At 40.0% G+C, this 22,178-nt stretch overlaps 1 protein-coding gene across 1 annotated transcript in view; it reads right to left on the bottom strand.

The window, feature by feature from the left end:
- Positions 1 to 18,739, bottom strand: part of ACTR3 (actin related protein 3) — a 47,258-nt gene extending 28,519 nt beyond the window's left edge. Inside the window, exon 1 of the mRNA XM_030580136.1 lies at positions 18,527 to 18,739. Coding sequence (XP_030435996.1) covers positions 18,527 to 18,570 — 44 coding nt within the window. The 5' untranslated portion in view covers positions 18,571 to 18,739. The remainder of the gene's footprint in view (positions 1 to 18,526) is intronic.
- Positions 18,740 to 22,178: the final 3,439 nt, after the last annotated feature.

Below are 22,178 nucleotides of genomic sequence, written 5' to 3'. Positions count from 1 at the left end.
GGATAACAGCACCTGGGTTTCATGAGCCTACCTCTTCATCCAGGGTCTTTTCCTTCCCACCCTATTTCTTCTCCTTCTCTTTTCCCCCCCCTTCTTTAAAAAAAAAGAAAAAAAAAGAAAAAAAAAAAGTCTGGCTTAGCCAGCCAAGACTGTCTATTCTGCAACACTGCTGTACGCCTGTGACCGAAGAATCATCTAAAAGCAAAACTCTTAACAGCCAAATGCTACAATGTTTGCCAGGTCTCAGGATGGCAGATATGACCATGTGCCATATCCGCATTTCTTCAACAATGAGGTTGCAAGTGAAAGTCAACTTCAGAGACAGAACTGCATTTTTTAATCTGCGTAGTTCTTCTCTCCCCTAAGGTGCCCAGAGAGCAAAAGTGAAAAATCGAGACGGGGGGAAGGGGTAATAGGAGCCTATATAAGAAAAAAGACACAAAAATAGGGACTGTCCCTATAAAATTGGGATATCTGGTTACCCTACTCTCTCCCCTTACATATGTGTCATCCAGGAAATGGGATCGGACTTTAAAATGGCAGCAATAACTGCTCCAGCCCATCTCACCAAAAAGGATAGTTATCATCTAAGGCCATCAAACAAGGGGGATTCTTTCTAAAAAACTTTCTCCAGTTGGGGCGAAAGGGAACAAAATGATGTTGTTAAAATGACAACTGTACTTAACATTTCAATGCTTTAACTGTGTCTTGATTAAAATATTCAAAAGATTTTCAATGGTATTAATGCCATGGTCTTAAGCATGCTAGAGATCTCGCATCAGGGTTTTGGAGCTGTGCTCCAGCTCTGCTCCAGCTCCAGGCAAAAACCTGCAGCTCCACTGCTTCGGAGCTGCTCCGTGCTCCAGCTCCGGGCTCCACTCCAAAGCCCTGCTCTGAATAACGAACGCTGAACCTTCTTTAAAACTATTCAACGTTGAGCAGTTTCAGCATAATCTTTAACTCTTCAGGCCCATATATTCCATTTAAATTAATACAACACAGCCCTAGACCTAACACCTCAGGGGTGGACTAAGAGACCAGAATCGGGACACAGGTCCAATCAGCCATATAAGCATGACATATGCAATTTGCAAAGGGGTAACATTAAACAAAACAGACCTCAGTTTGAAAATTTTCTTCACCACTTACTTCTCTCAGCAATCACAAGGTTTTACCACAACACAGCCAATTGCTCATAAGTGATGCAGTAAGTGAATAATTAAATTTAAGCGCAGGAGGGAAAGAAACAGAGAATAAAACTGAAGCAATGCCTCATAATTGCATGAAACACTGAAAGATGAATAATACTGTGTAACTTGCTGCCTCCTACACATGAATTGTCTTCATTACTGTGGTCTGCAGAACATTCTCTCTTCCCTTTAAGTGATTCTCTAATACAGAGAATATCAATTTCCACCTTCCATTTTTCTCAGTGACGACACAGCTGTACAGCTTCCTCTCCCCTTTGGACACCAGTCCACCTAGCAACATTTCCAATGTGGGTGGTTCTCTTCCTTCCTCTTCCTGGTTTGCCTGCAATCTTGTCTGATAGCACTGGTCTACAATTTTTGAGAAGTCGTCTGCTAAAGAGATAAAATGTGATATTTATTATGTATTTTGATGTGCTGAATTCAAATATGACAATTAAAACAACTGATTGGCTACTGTTTCTAAGATATTTAAGTTTTTACATTTTATGTCTATGTATAGTGTGTAGATAGTAGAGTTTTAATCATAAATTGTAAACCTAGGTCTTTTCACGTTTATGGTTGCTTTACATGATAATATTTCACCTGTCCTGTTTATGTAACACTTTAAAAATCAGCAAAAGGGTTATATAAATAAAATTTATTATGAAACAAAAGGCAAAAAACTATTATGTACATAGTTTAGTCCTATTCAGTGTCTACTCGGCGCTTCTTGGCTTGTCTCTTGTATTCATTAAATGGAGCATCTCTTGTCACTGTCCAGCAATACTCTGCAAGCATTGATGGGCTCCATTTGCCCTGATAGCCTGCCAGGAGATTCCACTGCTGTAGTCTGGAGCCCAACAGCTCTGCCTTACTCTTGGGTAGTTCCAAATCCCTGACAAGGTCATTCAGTTCACCTTGTGTTATGAGGTGTGGTTCAGAGGAGGAGGATGGGAGAAAATGTGGGTCCTGTAACACTGATAGCTCAGGACCAGAAGTTTCATCCTCTTCCTCGTCTGACTCAAGCGAGAATGATTCTAGCGCATCAGGAACCGGCAGTCCTTCTCCGTGGGGTACTGGGCGTATAGCTGAGGGAATGTTTGGATAATGCACAGACCACTTTTTATTCTTTGACACACCTTTCCCAACTGGAGGCACCATGCAGGAGTAACAATTGCTGGTATGATCTGTTGGCTCTCTCCAAATCATTGGCACTGCAAAAGGCATAAATTTCCTTTTCCTGTTCAACAAATGGCGAAGATTTGTTGCACAAGTGTTGCAGCATATGTGTAAGGCCCACCTCTTGTCCTGATCTCCAATTTTGCAGCCAAAGGAAAGGTGATAGGCTTTCTTAACCATAGTGGTTAGACTGCGCTTTTGTGATGCAAAAAAGTCACTTCACCACAAACATAGCAGAAGTTATCTGCACTGTTCACACAAGTACCAGGCATCTCTGCTCACTTTGGCTAAACAGAAATGTGTCCCTTTGCAAAATCAAACACTGACAAATGAGAGAGCATGACACTATATGATTTCTAGAGCTGATATAGGGCAATTTGTTCAGCAGAGTGATGTAAGCTTCGTTATGATTGCATCATTCATGACTTCTAGGCATAACATGATGCAATTCATATCACGTATGACGCAATACCAGCTTCAGATTGCATCATTCATTTTTTGCCTAAAAAAGCAAGTACTGTCCAAACCCAGTCATAGATTTATTCCTAGATCCAGTCAAAGTTGTATTTCAGTCATTTCTGGTTTAAATTGACATCCCTTCCTTTTATAACTCACTTATCCTCCGCCATTCCCAAGTCAAGGGTCGTATATACTGACCCAATAGCATATCTTGAAAACTAGAGCCAAATCAACAATTTTAAGCATCATTTTCGTTCTCACTGACACAGAATTAGTAAAGTTGGACTATATTTATTTCAGAAGTATTTTGGCTGTAGAGCAGTGTAGTATGAGTACTGAAGTTGAGTCACTCTGTGATATGTGAGCAATAATGTCCAAAAAGATAATATTCTTTTTACACGGGTCTCTAACAATTGTGCTCTAAAATTCTTCCTTGTGTCATTTTGGCAACCCAACTCATTTTTAAACGTTCTTCTGTAACACCGCAACTCAAAACCTCTGAGATGCATCTGTGTCCTTTTTAAGAGCCCAGCTTCCACATCCGTACAGCAGGGGTGACCATCTAGTGCAGATATGCAGTTTTAACACTTGACTACACAGAAGTCCTTGTGCCATTCAATTACATCATATGAAAGCAGACAAGTAAATATTGACAAATTTTGTAAGTGCTTGTATACAAATGCTAGAATTCTAAGTACTATGATGAGTGAACTTGTTATTAAATGAGGATATTGATATAACAGGCATCACAGAGACTTGATGGAATCATGATATTGATAACCAACGGGACATGATAATACCAGATGAACAATATATACACGAATGATAAAAGTAGCTCATGCTGCTGGAGAAGTGGCATTTATGTGAAAGAAAGCAGAAAGTCAAATATAGTAAGAATCTTAAACTGTATCAGAGAATTTCAATGGATAAAAATTCTGTGTCTGAATAAGGGTATAGGTAGTAGGAATATACTACCAACCAGCTGACCGTGAGGAAGACGGTGATTATGAAACGCTCAGGGAGATTAAAGAGGCTACAAAAACAGAAAAGCAAATACTAATGAAGAATTTCAACGATCCCATATTGGCTGGGAACATGTCACCTCACGATGGGATGCAGAGAATTTCTAGACAATATTAATGGCTGCTGCTTGGAGCAGCTTGTCCTGGAACTCAGAGGAGAGGCAATTCTTGATTTAGTTCTAAGTGGAGCACAGGATCTGGTCCAAGAGGTGAGTATAGCTGAACCACTCAATAACAGCAGTCATAATATAATTAAATTTAACATCCTTGTAAATAGTGAAAATACCAAAGAAACTCCCACAATAGCATTTAACTTCAAAAAGGGGACCTACAAAAAAGATGAAGTTTGTTCCTTTTATCTTCCATTTAACTATCAGAAGAGTGAAATGCCTTCACACTGCATGGAAACTATTTGAAAACCACCATATAATAGAGGCTCAAACTAAATGTATACCCCAAAGAGTGAGAGGACCAAAAACATGTCTCCATGGCTAAACAGCACACTAAAAGAGGCAGTTAGAAGCTAAAGGCATCCTTTAGAAGTGACCATAATTCTGGCAAGTCAAATGCAAAAATAGTCATTAGCAGGCCAAAAAAGAATCTGAAGAGCAACTAGCAAGAATAACGAAGCACGAAGCCTGCCAAACAATCAGTGGGGCTACTGGATGATAGTGGTGCTAAAGGAGCACTCAAAGACGACAAGGCCATTGCAGACAAGCTAAATGAATTCTTAGCATTGGTCTTCAATGCACATGATGTGAGGGAAATTCCCACACGTGAGCCATTCTTTCTCGATAACAAATCTGAGGAACTGTTTTGGATTGAGATTCAACAAAGGAGGTTTTGGAACAAACTGATGAATTAATACAGTAATAAATCACTGGGATTAGGTGGTATTCACCCAAGAGTTCTGAAGGAACTCATTCGAAATTACAGAAGTACTAACTGTTGTATATAACCTATGACTTAACTCAGTCTCTGTCAGATGATTGGCAGGTAGCTAATGTGATGCTGAATTTTTAAAAAGGCTCTAGAGACAATCCAATTGCAGGCCAAAAAGCCTATCTTCAGTACCAGGCAAACAGATTGAAACAATTATCAGACACACACATGAAACAATACACTGGGGAAGAGTCAACATGGCTATTGTGAAGAAAAATCATGCTTAACCAATCTATTAAAATTCTTTGAGTGTGTCAACAAACGTGTGGACAAGAATGTTTGAGTTAATATAGTGTACTTGGGCTTTCAGAAAGTCTCTGACAAGGCCCCTCACTAAAGGCTCTTAAGCAAAGTAAACAGTCATAGGATAAGAGGGAAGGTCTTCTTATGGATCAGTAACTGATTAAAAGACAGGAAACGAAAGCTAAGAATAAACAGTCAGTTTTCATTGCGGACAGAGGTAAATAGCAGGATCCTCCAAGGTTCTGTACTTGGACCAGTACTGTTCAACACAGTCAAACAATCTGGAAAAAGGGGTAAATAGTGAGGTGGCAAAGTTTGCACATGATACAAAATTACTCAAGATAGTTAAATCCCAAAATTGACTAACAATTACAAAAGATCTCACAAAACTGGGTGACTGGGAAACAAAATGAAAGATGAAATTTCATATTAATAAATGCAAAGAAATGCAGGCTGGAAAACATAATCCAAACTATAAATACTAAATGATGCGGTCTAGTTAGTGGTTACCACTCAAGAATAATCTTGGAGTCCTCTGAAAACATTTACTCAATGTGCAGCAACTGCAGGAAAAAAAAGTGCTAACTATGTTAGAAACCATTAGTAAAGGGATAGATGAGACAGAAAATATCATAATGCTACTATATAAAGCCATGATAGTATTCAAGATGTGGGTGTATACACAGTTCTGGTTGCTTCATCTCAAAAGAAGATGTATTCGAATTGGAAAAGGTACAGAGAAAGACAAAAAATGGTTGGGGTATGGAAAAGCTTCCATTTGAGATATTAAGAATGAGACTGTTCATCTTAGACAATAGACAACAAAGGGGGGGAGGGGCGAAGAATATGAGAGAGGTCTACAAAGTCATGAATAGCATGAAGAAAGCAAGTAAGGAAGATTTATTTATCCCCAAAAATCACGGATCACCTAATGAAATGAATAGGCAGCAGGTTTAAAACAGACATGAGGAAGCACTTCTTCATATGATCAACTCATGGAATTTGTTGCCAGGCAATGATGTGATGGCCAGAAGTATAACTGCAATCAAAAGAGAAATAACTTCATGGAGGATAACGTCCATCAATAACTTTAGCCAAGATGGTCAGGGATGCAACTTCATGCTCTGGGTGTCCCTAAGTCTGTGACTGCCAGAAACTGGGACTGGGTGACAGGATGGATCGCTTAATAATTGCTCTGTTCTGTTTTATTCTATCCGAAGCATCTGGCACCAGATACAGTCAGAAGAAAAGATAATGTGCTAAATGGCCCACTGGCCCGACCCAGTAGGGCCATTTTTATGTTATGTCCTTAACTTGAGCATTGAGGTACTGGTGTTGTCTACCTTGTGTGTTACTGTTTACTTGGCATACTTTTTGTCTTTCTAATGTTCATCATCATTCTTTTCTTGCTGGCACTGCTCACAGCAATAAGCATGTTCTCAAGTTCTTCCCTTGTGAAAGAGATGGGTAAACTAGGTCATTGGCATCTCTTATGTTGTTGATGTACATGCCATTGACTGATATGCACTCGCTGCTGTCTTCTAAACTTTCCCTCTTGTATCTTACACACACACACACACACACAAAATAGCTGTGGAGTAGGATGTAACTGTGGGGTAACACCTTTTGTGATGCTCCAGTACTCAGATATTTCATAGTTATTTGGATTGCTGCTCTCTCTCCTCATTATAGGTTTTGGGTTTTTTTTGTTTGTTTGTTTTTTTTGTTTGTTTTTTATAAATTGTAGGTCTTGAGTCAATATTACATTATGCAGACCATTACACCCACTATTTAAAATCTCTTTTCAAAACTTACTTATTCCATAATATCTAGAATAAAAATTATATTTTTATCTATAATTTTTTTAAATGACGTAAAAGTAGTATCAAGTACTACTCCACCTGAATGCCCCTTGCAAATTGTACTTTATTTATGTACATTTCCCCTGCTGCTGTTTGACACACCCACACAAACAAGATAATTACCTGTAGCAGAGGAAATAATAAAACTGACTATTCACAAAGTGCTTTCATACACAAAACAAAATAGAGAGGATTTTATTTCCCCCCTGTAATCTTTTAGTTAATGAAAACTTAAGCGTTACATAGAACGATGGTAGGTACAAAATGTTAAGAGTGATTACGTAGATGTCCTTATCTTAACGACTGGGTATACAAGTAAAATGGATAAAATTATTATGACATTCATGCCAATTTAAAATCTATAAACTAACTCTTATTGCTCTACATTGTTACTTTTTCCACATAGCAAATACACAAAACATGTGATGCACAATTTATCAGTGAATAAAATGTACTACACATTTCTACAGTCTTTCATCATTAAATGGCAGAATCACCACACTCTGGATGAAACAAGAGCCTTCAGCATTCATTTGACAACAAACAATTATGCTCAAATAAATTACATCTAGTCCATACAGATTAATGCTGCTTCTTTTTACTTCCTTTCAAGTACATTCTCACTAGCAGCTTTTACAACACTAAACAGCACAAAATACATATGCTAATGTCCCATTTATTTTGTTTCAATGTTTACAAAGATGTTCAGTGACCAACAAGATTTGATGGATTAAGTCATCCAAAAAATGGCCCATGACTGATCCCTTCCAGCAAGGAGACCTTGGAAAATCTGCAGTCCAGTACACTAGAAAATTTTGTACTAATTTTTCATTAGTTGTGCCTGGTGGTATTCCAATTAGGGTTTTCATACTGCATTCAAAGCAGTATCAGAGTTCTTTCCACAGTTAAGGAGGACATTTACAACAGTGCGAGCATGAGGTGGACAGGGATCAGCTGTTTTTAAAGCATCACAAAAACTCTTTCAGCACATCACTGCTAAAAAATGAGAACATATGTTGAAGTGACCACAAGAAGTGTGGACAAAGCTGTGGGACTGCTGAGGACTAATTTCAGTCTTTTATATTGTTATATTGAATCAATATGGAGGATCAGGACAGTTGGGGAGCCCAAGAAGAGTATCTTTCATTTCTCCTGAAGAGGAGAAAAAAAGGAAAAGAAATTGAAAATCCTCTCCCATAGAACAGATTTTGTGCTACAGCTGGAGCAGATAAAAGTTGGTCAGAAAGCAGTGAAGCCTCTGGAATCCCTTCAATACTTGAATTACTAGGAAACGACATGGGAAGAAAGGGCTGTGCACAGAAGAAATTAGTTAGCCTAATATATCTTCTCAAATGCTCTTAAGAATCAGACGTGGGATGACAAGTCTAGGCAAGAACTGAGATAAGCAAACTAAAATTCACAATTTGCTGACAAGAAAACTTTCAGTGAGCGCTGTTTCTTCAATCCAGTGCCCCAAACGTTTGCATTAGTGAAGTTTTAATTATTAGCTAGTACGGGACTGGTCTTAATCTTAAGAATTTCTTTTTTTTGTTCGCAACTACTTTAATTATAAATGTTGGGCTTTAAATAACTTCAGATAAACAGGACTGAATTACTACTAGTCAAAAAAAGAAACGTAACATTGCAATTGAAGGAGAAACACGCAATTTCAAATTATCCCAGACAAAATATTCTGTGAGGATGCAGACTAGAAAGACAGAGTTGGTAGTCTAGAAGTGATTCTAGACACATGGGATATTATGGGCAGTGCAAACCAGATCACTGGACCAGGCAACTACTGCAACACTGGATATTTGAGAGGATGCTGTTGAACAGAGGCTAGTCAACAGACGTAGGAGCTTAAAAAACAACATTCCTCCCCTAAAGAGAGACTACTGTAAATTCACTTCAGTGAATATTTTCACTGCGACAATACATACTTACCCACCTTAAGCCATTAATATTAAATAAGATCATGATAAAATGCAAAGTAAAACCAGGGAGTTACAGCTGTGTTAAGAGAAAGGAAGCTACCATTTATTTTGACAATAACTATCTAGGTATCTTGGAAAAGAAAGGACAAAAAAAGTCTAAAATGCTGATTTACATTTCAAAGTATTATTGTTTTTCTTGTATTTAATAAACAGAACTATGATTTATCCAAATTCTACTGTTGTGTCTTTCTTTCCTGAATCTGAGTAAACCTGTAAAAAATGAAATAGGTTCTTAACACAAAACAAATCCAAAATTCAGAAACTTCCTAACTACTCTAAGGCATTTGCTATATGAGGAAGTTCAAGAAAATATTCCCATTCATTCTACCACCACCGGTTGAACCAGGGGAACCAACTGAACCACTGTTAAAACCATTAGAAGCAGCAGTGCAAGCAAATCCCTGGAGCCAAATCCATCTTGTCACACTTCCAATTAAAACGGCAATTTTTTTAAAAAAATGGCACAGGCCACCAGAACCTTGTCTATACTGCAGCTCCCAGTTTAAACATTCAGCAGAACCTGCGAGACTTTTGGGTCAAATTTTCCCAGTGTAATCATAGCTAATGAGTCTATTGCTACCAAGTTATGTTTGGTGGTCCTCCTTTGGTAGCTAGCTTATGAATAGTTACTATTAAGGTTGCTTGGCACCCACAACAGCATGATAAACCTGTCCAGGCCCAACCTTTTTATAATAAATTCAGATATTGAACAGTGTCTTGACCACAACTGTGGAGTTCTAAGATATCAGAAGAGGGTGGGAGTCTTGAGACTGGAGTCTGTGGAGGACGCATTATGGCACTATGAATTCCAAACAAAAACAAATCCAGCCCACAGGATCTGAACAGTTTCTGGACAAAATTGGGATACCACAATGTTTTTTCTCACTTGACACTGGTGTTGGTGGTATAGCACTCTCCCAAAAGACAAAACATGGCGTGATCTCTAACACAGTCTATGCCAAGGGTGGCCCAATTGTGGCTCATGAACTGCATGTGGCTCTTTTACAGCTGAAGTGCAGCTCACAGAGGGGCCTCCTGCATTCTGTCTAGCAGACTGCAGAAGCGGGGGCGGGGGAGAGAGAAGAGCTTGGGGCTTCTGCCTTGCACCATGGTGGTGGGGCTAGGGGCTTCTGCCCAGTGTAGAGGGGGTTCAGCTATTACACTGGAGTCCTGGTAGGTGCAGCTCAGCTCTCAAACTTGTGCAGATTGTCATATGTGGCTCAGAGGGTCAGTGAGTTTGGCCATGCCTGGTCTATGCCATTGAGGTTGGAATCCTCATTGTCACAGTGATTCATTGTTTGACCTTTTCTTCTTGTAGAACATATCATATTTAGCAGCACTACACACGTCTAAAAACTGTTACCAGACCAGAATACCACAGGTGGGTGGAATACAATGCTTTGGGAATCCATTTGCCAGTGGCCAAAGGGAAGTTTTTCTTGGGGAAAGTAATGCTAATCTGCTATACTTAACTTTTCAGTAAATTAAAACTTAACAAATATGTCAGGCTGTCATGGTTGATAAAACAAAGTTTCAATAATCACACTTATCTTTGAGTCAGCACAGACAGGTTTTATGTGTAGTACTAATTATATCTTTGTCAAGCAGCAGCAGAGTGAAATTCACAACATTCTGGTCAGTTTCACCACTGCCATTCAGAACCCTCTAGGTAGCAATAAAAATTTCAAGAATCATGTCAATTTCATGGTGCAGCATAGAAAAACCAGAGCAGCAGGAGCCACACACTGGGGTTATTCATGAGTGATGACAACACAAAAATGGAGGCTAGAAGAGAGACCTGTTCTTCCTGAAGCAGCCAGGAGGCTTTGGAGTTGGAAAAGTCATTTCTAGCAAGGGGGGGGGGGGGAGAAAGAGATAGAGCTCTATTAAGATACCGATATTGTGAAGTAGATATTTGTGTGCATACAAACTGTACCTATCCAATTCTTTGGGTCTCTCAGATAATCAGGATATGCTTTTGGGGAAGATAATCATTTTTATTCAGTTTGGGTAAAATTAGTTATTTCCTTAATTTTATATTTCAAATATTAAGAAATGCAACAAAACTGCCAGTTTTGATAAAGCAAACTAGATGTGGTGTTTTAATTCTCTGGAGCTTAAAGAAGTTCAGCAGAAATATTCGAGGAAGCCATGTGCTTACAGTTTCTAACGTCGTTCCGTTTGAGAAGAATGTTATATTTCTGTTGTGATGGCTGCTGATACAGATTTTAATATCTGTCCAGAAGAGGGAGAAAGAACAAAACACAAACACTGAAAGGATCAAAATTGCTATATCAGTTAGTTTTTACTCAGAATTGGGATAAAGATATACAAATGAAAGCCCAATTAAAATCAAGTTTTCAATGCTATGTCATTTCAGCACCTACCTTAAGATCACGTCAAGCAGCCATCAGCACTATGGCAGCTACTAGAAAGCATACAAAAAGGCATCTCCTCTAACTGTTCAAACTGGCTTGGGTACCAAAATATAATTTGCTATTAAGTTAAATTCACAGGTATTCAAGGTTCGTGGAATAACTGCACTAGTGACTATACTCTTTAGAAATTGTATCTTTATATTTAAAAGTTAGATCTGATAACAAGCCATTTAAAAATATATACCACTGCTCAAAATGGGAACTTAATCTCCTCAATTTATAGTTTAGCCCACCGGTTCTCAAACTGGGGGTTGGGACCCCTCAGGGGGTTGTGAGGTTATTACATGGGGGGGGTCACGAGCTGTCAGCCTCCACCCCAAACCCCACTTTGCAGTCAGCATTTATAATGGTGTTAAATATATTTAAAAAAGTTTTTAAGTTATAAGGGGAGGGGGTCACACTCAGAGGTTTGCTATGTGAAAGGGGTCGCCAGTACAGAAGTTTGAGAATCAATGGTTTAGCCATCTATGAAGTGTACGCTATATAAAGAAGATTATATCTGTAAATATTATACCACAGCAGATTAACAAAGCCAAATACAAGCACTTATACATCAGCATACCTCCCTGATCTAACTTGTAATTCTGAATCTATTTGCTTTTTACTTGTGAAACTCATTTAAAGTAATTATTTAAACAATGCCAAAAATAAAAAAAGTATTTTATTTGAATGCAGTTCTCAAAAATAAGAAATGGTACATGGCTTTGAATGTTATGTTTGTATTACAAATGTAATTTGTGTTGGCATTGACAGAATGCTCCCTTTCTCCTACGACATCCTCTGGGACCTGCACATTCATTTTTGAGTGTTGTAACAGTATGCCTCTGTATTTCAGCACACAAGACAGAGCTGGACATATGCTGCATTGCTAATTAGTCATTACTTTCAAATTCTTCCACATAATCTACTTACCCTAAAGAAAAACATTAAACTACACTTTATATTATAGCTAATACATGTGAAAGTGTGTCCAACTAAAGGGTAAAACAAAATGCCCTAGAATTTTGGAAGAGATTTTAGTATACAGGTATGCATAAAATTTCCTATCATTAAGAAAAAATACAAACATATCACTACACAAAGTCAACAAATCAGGCCCATCCCCTAGAATAGGCCAACAGCTTTCAGATAGCCATCAGAAGAAGCCTGAGAGAAAAGATTTATCAATTAAGCTCTGAAATCAACTAGCTAGGAGTCTGCTGGGCCGATAGAAACAGCAAATTCCAAAGTCAAGTCTTCTATTTGCAGAAAACCCTGCTAATGGTCCCCCAACACACAAGGCCACCCCCACTGACTTCTGCTTTTATGACAGTACACAAAGGGAAATTAAGAAACTTTTCCCATATCAATCATGACTTGCTAAAGATTTTCCCCAATCTTTTGGGGAAGTATGTAAAATATACAGCTGTTTAACTGCATTTCTTCTATACAGATGTGATGCAGACATTCTGCACAGTGAATAAAAGTGTCCAGAGCATCATATACATTTGTGCTAGTTTAACCCCTTAACATACTAATTTAAGAAGATAAACAAGTGGTGTTTGTCAAGAGCGGACTTGCATTAAAATACCAGTTTATATAGTTATGTTGCAACATGTTTCTACTTCAGGACAATGTTTAAATTAGAAGCAGTTGTCTTCTGAAAAAGTATCCTACTGAACTGTAGACAAAAACATGTCATTAAATCTTGTCTTAATAAAATCTAGTCTCATTTAAGGTTTTTTTTTTAAACAACATAGCCTCAAATCTGACAGTAAATATACAAGAGCAGTGATATTTCTGAAATCTCTTGCAGATGCTGAACAACATGGAGATAACTCTAAGGCAACTCATGACAAAAAAACCAATCCTAGTAAGTATGCAACATTCTCAGAAAAAAAAAATCATAGAAGGTTAGGGTTGTAAGGGACCTCAGAAGGTCATCTAGTCCAAACCTCTGCTCAAAGCAGGACTAACCCCCAGACAGATTTTTACCCCAGTTCCCTAAATGGCCCCCTCAAGGATTGAACTCACAACCCCGGTTTTAGCAGGCCAATGCTCAAACTACTGAGCTATCCCTCCCCTCAAGAGATAATCAGAGACATTGCATCATCCAAAGAATTAAAACTCGAATAAGTCCAGTGACAGCATGCACTGTGTCTTACTCCTCACAGTAGTTCTAAGACCATGCAATGACCACAAGTGGGGAAAAACGAGCCTCGCAAGAAAGGCATCAGAAGAAGACACTTTCCACACCTGAACACCAGTTTAGAATCAAACAAAATGGAGAACCTATGTTCAGATGAGAAAAACAGAATGGTGTTCCAGCATAAAAAAAAACGTTCAGAAATTGGTTCAATAACATTTTCAATTTAGAGGTATTATCTTCTTTGACTTATTGAATTATTTCTCAAAAACAAAATCAATCAATCTAGGCAAGATGTCATGCGTATCACCTAAAATTTAGTAGTACTTGCTTCACCTGGTAGCTTACATAAAGATTCCCGAACCAGGTACACATGCCAAGGCCTACTTTCAGACTAGGAATGTTTTTAAAAGGTAGCTTGTCCAAGGATAACTTTTGCGTTCTCAGACCTTTTTGATTAAATAAGTAGCCTTAGCATGGCATTCATACATTCTGGTAATTTTATATTTGATTTTTTTTCTTTACTTTTGATAAAAAGGAAACTGCTCATACACTGTCAGTGGTGTCAAACAGGTGACCCACAGTCCCACCTAACTATTTATCTAGCCCATATGACAGATTAGAGTCTCAAGCTTTCATTTTGTTAGTAACTTAGTTTCTAGCCCTTATGGTTCTGAAAAAGAAAACCTGCATTCAGATCATGTTTGGGACGGAGGTAGCACTGTCTTTCTGAATTGCCAGCATGTCACTACCCTATCCATTTCAACGCATTGATGAGGTGCTGTAAATAGGCCCATGAGTTAAAAGTCCATAACTGCCAATTGCTGGGTTTCTTGCATCTTGTTCTAAATCATCCAGCTACTTCCCACATAATATTGCACTAGACCAAGGGTAGGCAACCTATGGCATGTGTGCCAAAGGCGGCATGCGAGCTGATTTTCAGTGGCACTCACACTGCCCAGGTTCTGACCACCAGCCCAGGAGCCTCTGTATTTTAATTTAATTTTAAATGAAGCTTCTTAAATATTTTAAAAACCTTATTTACTTTACATACAACAATAGTTTAGTTATATATTATAGACTTATAGAAAGACCTTCTAAAAACATTAAAATGTATTACTGGCACCCAAAACCTTAAATTAGAGTGAATAAATGAAGACTTGACATAGCACTTTTGAAAGGTTGCTGACCCCTGCACTAGATAGACCACTGGTTCTGTGTTCCTAAAAGCCAAATTTTCAACTAATTTTGGTGCCCAAACGTGCACCTCATCTGCACATTTATCACATTACCTGTGTGATGTGGGCAACTCAGGTACTAGCATGGGCAAAGGGCCAAAAAACATAACAGAAGCTGAAAAGTACCCTTCATAGTTTTTCTCTTGTTACATTAATATTTCTCAAGTAGCCTCAACTAAAGGTTGAGTTACTCTATCAGGGCCATATTCTCCATTGATCTTTGTGCAAGCTTCCCGTCTGGTCAATGGACAACATAAAAGTGATTCGGCCTTCTTTTTAGAATTAATTGGAGAATCAAACTACTTTTCTTCAACAGGAGGTTTAAATGACAGTAGCAGATCTGAAAAAGCACCTGCAATGGCAGCAGCGACAGAAGTATAAATTATATTATTTTTGATGAACCGTGATGTGTATTTCAATGAGACATTTTTGTAAGTTGTGTCAACAGCTCCTCCAGCTGTACATTTTAATGTCACAAAGTGGGCTAGGATTCACTAGGCTCTTCTAAAAGTCCATGCAGCTACTAACTGCGCATGCTCAAAAGTGATTTTCAATCTTATAACTTTTTAATTTTAAAGTTTTCAACTCCATCTCCAAATCTAGCAAAGAGCCTATTTCACATGTGAAGCACAGACCCCATCAGAGTTACTGGCAAGCAAAAAAAGCCCTTAAAATCCTGAAATGGTATTTTTCCCTTTTCCATTAATGAGTGGGTCAAGAGATTTTGCTCATGGTTCCCCACACAAAAGATCACTTCTAAACATGGAAAATTTAGCCCCAAAAGGAGAATTTTTAATAATCAAAGCATATGAAAGCTGGGGTTATAAAGAAAGTCTCATTGTAATCTTAACTAGTTAATTATAGTATCTTTTTTTAATAAGTATCAGAGGGTAGCCGTGTTAGTCTGGATCTGTAAAAGCAGCAAAGAATCCTGTGGCACCTTATAGACTAACAGACGTTTTCGAGCATGAGCTTTCGTGGGTGAATACCCACTTCCTCAGATGCAAATGAAAACTGGTGGGAAGAGTCTCATAATTAGAATGTCAGTACAAGACTCTCTTTCAAGTACAATGTATAGATGTTAGTCTATAAGGTGCCACAGGATTCTTTGCTGCTTTTTTTAATAAATTATTCTAAATAATAATTATGATAGTTTAGTGCAGTAGTTCTCAACCAGGGGTACAAGTACCCTTGGGGGTACACAGAAGTCTTCCAGGGGGCACATCAACTCATCTAGATATTTGTCTAGTTTTACAACAGGCTCCATAAAAAGCACTAGCAAAGTCAGTACAAATTAAAATCCCATACAACGACTTGTTTATACCGCTTTATATATTATACACTGAAATGTCAGTAAAATATTTATATTTCAAATGATTTATTTATAGTTATATAGTAAAAGTCAGAAAATAAGCAATTTTTCAGTAATAGCGTGCTGTGACACTTTGGTATTTTTATGTCTGATTTTGCAGGCATGTAGTTTAAGTGAGGTGAAACTTGGGGCAAGCAAGACAAATCACACTCCTGAAAGGGACAATATAGTCTGAAAAAGTTGAGATCTACTGGTTTAGTGGATATAAATGAAAACTGGTGGGAAGAGTCTCATAATTAGAATGTCAGTACAAGACTCTCTTTCAAGTACATTGTAATGGGGCCTACAAACACCAAAGTATCAAAAAAAAAAAAAAAAAAAAGAGAAACAGAACCCTCAAGACCTGTACATGTCTTTGCTGAGTAACCACGTTACTGTAATCCTTGCTCTATATAGTCTCTTACTCCCCTATTTGAATATAGGCCCCAATAATAAAAAGGGATCCTTTATGAAGACCACTGTAAACAATGGAAATTCATTGCAAGTATAAGTAATTCTCTTAACAGGTTCTGGGCTTGTAAACCCTTCAGGGCAGGGGCTATGTACTCACTTGTAGTAGGTGCTTTACTGAAACACTTTATGATCAAAAATAATGAATACATAAAATGTGATAATACAACAGGAAAGAGTACATTCACACATCACATAAATTCAAAGTTTTTATTCCTGCTGTAACTTTAAATGCAGCCTTACATAAGTTACCATTACTGCACCACCATTTTATACATATACAAATGTGCAGTTTATAAAAGTGAACACTTATTGATGCTCTGTTAGTCCAAATTGGCACTTTAAATTTAAAGAGGATGATGGGTTCACATTACTACTGTAAACCAATTTTCACAATTCTGAAAGATCAAGTCCCCCCAAAGTTAAATATGCATCTACTCTGAGTTTGCAATATGACAAATATTGAATTTTTCATAATCTTGTAGTTTAAAACAAAACTTTCTATCAACATCAAAAAATGGATGGGAAGTGAAACAAATAAGAGCAGCTTAGATAGCACAATCACTTAACACATTCACTTTCTGTAGAAAAGAGGGAGGAGCTAGAACCACAACAACAAAAGCTTGACAGATTCTACAATAAAGCCTTTTGGAATGTTTAAAAATAAATCATTCCATCCGTAAAAATCACACACTAATCAGTAACTCACAGGACGGGAAAAAATCCTGCATTTCCTCAGTACACTACCATTAAGGATACAATGTAATCCTTCCAAGTTCAAACTCAGTCTTCACTTTCTACTGTTACCTACAAGGTCTTACACATAGTGGGAAGACTAGAAGCAGCAAACACAGGCAACAACTGAAAGGAATTCTGAACCTCTGTCCCTTCCTTCTATTTGCATTAGCTATCACCGGTATTTTCTCTCTACTCCTCATCGGCTAGTTGCTAAATACAAAATAGTTTCTAAAAAGGATTTGGTTCAGGTTTGACACTGAAAACTGCCTTATAAGGTATAAAAGCCTGAAAGCAGGAAGAGGCTTTGACAAAACTAAGGAAGTTCCGCTGCGCTTGCTCACTAGAAGAGGGGGGAGGGTTTCCCCGATAGAGAAGTAATACTGAATAAATGATTCGATCCATACATTAAAAAAAAATCATGGTATTTAGCAATAACCCGTGACCTCAGAATATTTAATGCACACAATTACATGACTGAACAACAGAAATAACATTTTTATCATTTTGCTATCCTATCTGGATTATGAGTAGGATCCACCCTAACCTCACCAGCCCCTGAACAGGAGCCTACTTCCTGCAAGACACAGGCAGAAAGATTGGTCTTGGAGATTCTCAGGCAAGGGTTGGGAACACTGCTTCCTGAATGACCTAGAAATTTTCCTGTCTCGAGCAGCAAATGGAATGAATGAGATAGGGTGGAGAGGAGACCCTACAAAAAAAAACCCAAGAGGGCGAGGGGAGAATCCTCACCTTAGGGTGTGACCCTGCCCCTTGAGTCAGACTGATTTCAGAGTTAGAGCAGATCTTGCACAGTCAGCCAAAAATGAACTGGGGGGTGGGAGATTGTGCCAGCTGGGGAGAGGCCCACTCCCACAGGGAGTCGGGGGGCAGGTGCTGAAGTCGGGGTGGGAGCCCGCGCCCACCCAGATCTGGGGGAGGGGTGGGTACTCTTGGGACGGGAGCCCGCCCCCACAAAGCCGTATGCAGAGGAGGAAGGAGCTGCGCTGGGAGGGAATGGTGGGGAGAAATGGGGGGAGCGGGAGAGGGGTGCTCACTTCAACCCTTCCCCCGCTTTCCAGCCTCCTCTCCCCGCTGACACCACCGTCCCGGGGGGGGGGGGGGCTATTGTAGGGCAACACACGTCCCTGCAGCCACCCCACCCCCCACCGGCCTGAGGCACCCACGCGGGAGGGGGGCGCCCCGGTGCCTGGTACCAAACTGTCAGCTGCCTCCCTGCTGCCCATTCATCGCCGGCTCGCCGCCCCCGCGCTCACCCCGTGCCGCAGTCCACCACGCACGCCGGCAGCCGCCCTGCCATCCTCCTCGCTAGAGACGGTGCTGGCCGGGGAAAGGTGGGTGCCCCTGGACTCTCCTTCTCGCCTCTCTCTCCACTACGGGCGAGCGAACGCGGCCACTTCCGCAACCAGCCAGTCCCTCCCCCGCTCGCTCGCTCACAGTCCGGGCGAACCCAAGATGGCCGACTCCCTCGTCCCTCCCAACGCAGCACGGCGAGGTGGGCGGGCGCAACAACCGAACCATTCAGTGACGTCCAATTTCTCGTCCTCGTCCTACGAACGGGTGTGAAGTAAAGCGGGCGGGCGCCTCTCCACCCCCTTATTTTTCTTTAAAGAGCCTTTCGTTTCACCATATGATTCTTCAAGGTCCTTTTGAAGGAGGATTAATTAAAAAAAAAGAGATCTGCTAGTTATTTGAATAAACAGGCAGAAAGAATTATTCGCCTTCAGTATTTGGGAAAAGACACAGGGACAATTGATTGTTCGATGGAGGGAGGAAGAATTGCAAAGATTAAACCACAATCAACCAAGTTCTTGCAAATTGGCCCTGTTGAAATAGTGGGATTGGGAAGGGGGGCTGCAGGCACCACCAGACTCAAGTCCCAGTAATTAATATCTTTTGAAATGGCAGGGTGAGAGAATACTCAGTTTTCTATATAAATGTGGATTAAGCATTAAATGCAGAAGTGGATACTGCTTGGTTCTGTTTTTGAAGCATCCAAATGCAAGAGCAGACAGAAGTAGCTGTCTCTCAGCAGCACATTTTGTGAATCATGTAGTCTTTGTATATGCATTTTTTCCACTGGTAAAAAGCAAGTAGCTCTTCTCACAATAAAAAAATCCCCTGAAATAAATGAGAAAATAATAACAATAAGACCTGTTTTTAAAAGTTTGGTAGTGTCCTTTTATTAATTATTTATAGCACTGAGAAATGTACCATATGCTTCACATTAGACACAAAAAGACAATTTCCCTACACCCCCAAAAAAGTACAATCTAAGAGGTCAGGGGGTCAATTATGGCAGCTTTGCCACAAGACCGTGTTTTATCATCTTCAGCAAATCTCAAAGTGTTGTGGCCTCCTTGCAAATTGAGCACTACCTTGACTGATCTCTGGCAAAGTGCTTGAGGTGGTCTAGTTGTATATTCAGTTTATATCCATCACTGGCAATTTTCTCACACCATCAAAGCTTTTGACACCCACATGAGTGCCAGACATGTAGGCACATGCCTCACTACACATGCTTTGAAATTCATTCTTCTGTTATTCTAATAATATGTCCATCCCAAGAAAACCGCTAAAACCAAACCAGTGCTGATGAAGGCAGTTGCTGGGTTCGGTTCTGAATATCCTAATTTCTAATCCTGTCCTGCCACTTGATGTGGAGCAGCTGATGAATATGACAAGAATCATCTATCTGATGTTCTTCAGACCTCCTCTGTGCCCACCTTTCACTTCTGTACAGTAGAGTTGGGGTAACTATGGTTCTACACATCTACAGCTTCATAGCAAGCTTGATGTCATGACATCCCCATGAGGGAGGAACGGTTTCTGGGTTCAGATAACGGTTCTGGGGAGGATTTGGAGGTGGGAGAGAGCCTGGCCTGGTTTCTGTCTCATTCAGGGCCTCCTGAAGGTATGGTTCAATGGGACCAGGTGCAATGGCTTGAGGATGGGGAACCTATGCCAGCTGTCTTTCCTACCTCACTGCTACAGCTGCTTTCGTAGTTCCCATGTGTTCTCAGGACAGTGTCTGCTGCTGCTTCTTTAGCAGTATTGTGAGTTCAGCCTTAGAACATTTGGGTGCTGCCAACATTTTCCTGAAAAAGGCAAGTAAAGGGAAGGTAAAATTGAAATTTGTAATGGTTAATATCTCAGCAAAAGCAGAATGGAATTTCATGGGACAAAGAAAAGGCACTCCTATAGCCTGAGGGTTGGCCTCCTTCCAAATATCAAAGAAGACCGCGACTCAGACAGCAAAACAGTATCCCTTGCAGTACTTACATGATCACATTTTGCTGTAGGGACTTTTGTCCAGGAAAAACAGTGAAAGCATGATAACTGACTAATAGCTCTATAGCATCCAATATCCTAACATAATGCCTCTGAATACTCTACATAATGCACTTTAGAACTACAGCTGAAATGGAGAAGAAATAATCAAAAAGCTCTATAAGAGTATATTGATTATTTATTTTCAATAGTAGTGCCATTTACTAGTAAATGTAAAATCAAACCCACAACACTTACTTTAATGCAGTCTATGGAAAACATCCAGTAGTTTTCTTCTGCTGGTCTTCTCTGTGGATTGACAGCACAAAGGCTAGGAAAAAGTAGAGTACCTTATGTGGAAAGTGATACAAATGTAGCAAATATTTCCATTGCAGCCCTTTTCTATCAGTTTATGCATTGTTTCTCTGATCTGAGTCTATATTAAAAATGACATTGCAGAAGAGCAATGATATTGCATTTTCTGTTTTACTAAATTACAATGGATTTACATGCAAAATCCAAAAGCACAGATTTTTATCTTTTTACTGAGATCAGGATTGGTGCAACCATTTAGGCGACCTACGCGGTCACCTAGGGCGCTAGGATTTGGGGGGCAGCATTTTCTTTGGCAGCAACCATGGCGGCCCGATCTTTGGCTGCCCTGGTCGCCGCCGGCCTTTAGGCAGAGGGAGCTAGGGCAGGGGAGTGCGGGGAGGGCCGCCTGCAACAAGTAAGGGGGGGGCAGCCCACAGGGGAACTCCCCGCCCCAGCTCACCCCTGTCCCACCTCCTCCCCAAGCATGCCGTGGCTGCTTCACTTCTCCTCTCACCTCCCAGGCTTGCGGCGCCTAAGCTGATCTACACCGCAAGCCTGGGAGGTGGGAGAAGTGAAGCAGCGATGGCGTGCTCGGGGTGGAGGCAGAGCAGGGGTGAGCTGGGCTGGGGAGCGTGCCTCAGGACGGAGGGTAGGGGGTAGGGAGCTGCCACAGAGGGGGCACCTCAGGGCGGAGCGGGGGAGCTGCAGTGAAGGGTGCCTCAGGGCAGGGGCTTGGCAACGGGGGAGGGCGCAAGGTGGAAGTTTCGCCTTGGGCGCGAAACATCCTTGCACCGGCCCTGACTGAGATGTTTACAAATAGAGTATGTGTAATTTGCAGCATTTTCCTCAGTACCTTGTGATATACTGTAGGTTCCTCTTTTTGGAATACAATGCAAACTAAGGGTTGGAATCCTGCAGCTCTTGCTCAGGCAAAACCTCCATTAAAGCCAATGAGAGTTTTTTCTATGGAAAAGGCTGCAAAATTAGGCCCTTTAGCTGTGAGTTGAATTCTCATTTTTTCTTTAATAATTCTTAAAAGTTTTGAGCACTCTTGCCCCAATATAGCAAAGAATATAAACATGTGCCCACTTTTTCAACTTTAAGTCCCATATGATTGTATAGTAACAGCATGATTTTGGTGTTCAGTGCCAAAACCCAGATGGACCAAGCTGGATACAATTGTTGGATATGTGTTTTTGTGGTACTGTTGTGCCATGATACAGTGGTATCTAGACTATTTGGTGGACAGGGAGAAGTTACATATATACTAACTTTAGATGGTAAAAATGGTATATATACAAAAATTATATAGATTCAGAAGGC

The sequence above is a fragment of the Gopherus evgoodei genome, chromosome 11 (assembly GCF_007399415.2).
Source record: "Gopherus evgoodei ecotype Sinaloan lineage chromosome 11, rGopEvg1_v1.p, whole genome shotgun sequence".
Classification (NCBI taxonomy): Eukaryota; Metazoa; Chordata; order Testudines; family Testudinidae; genus Gopherus; species Gopherus evgoodei.
This window is presented reverse-complemented; position numbering and strand designations above follow the sequence as displayed.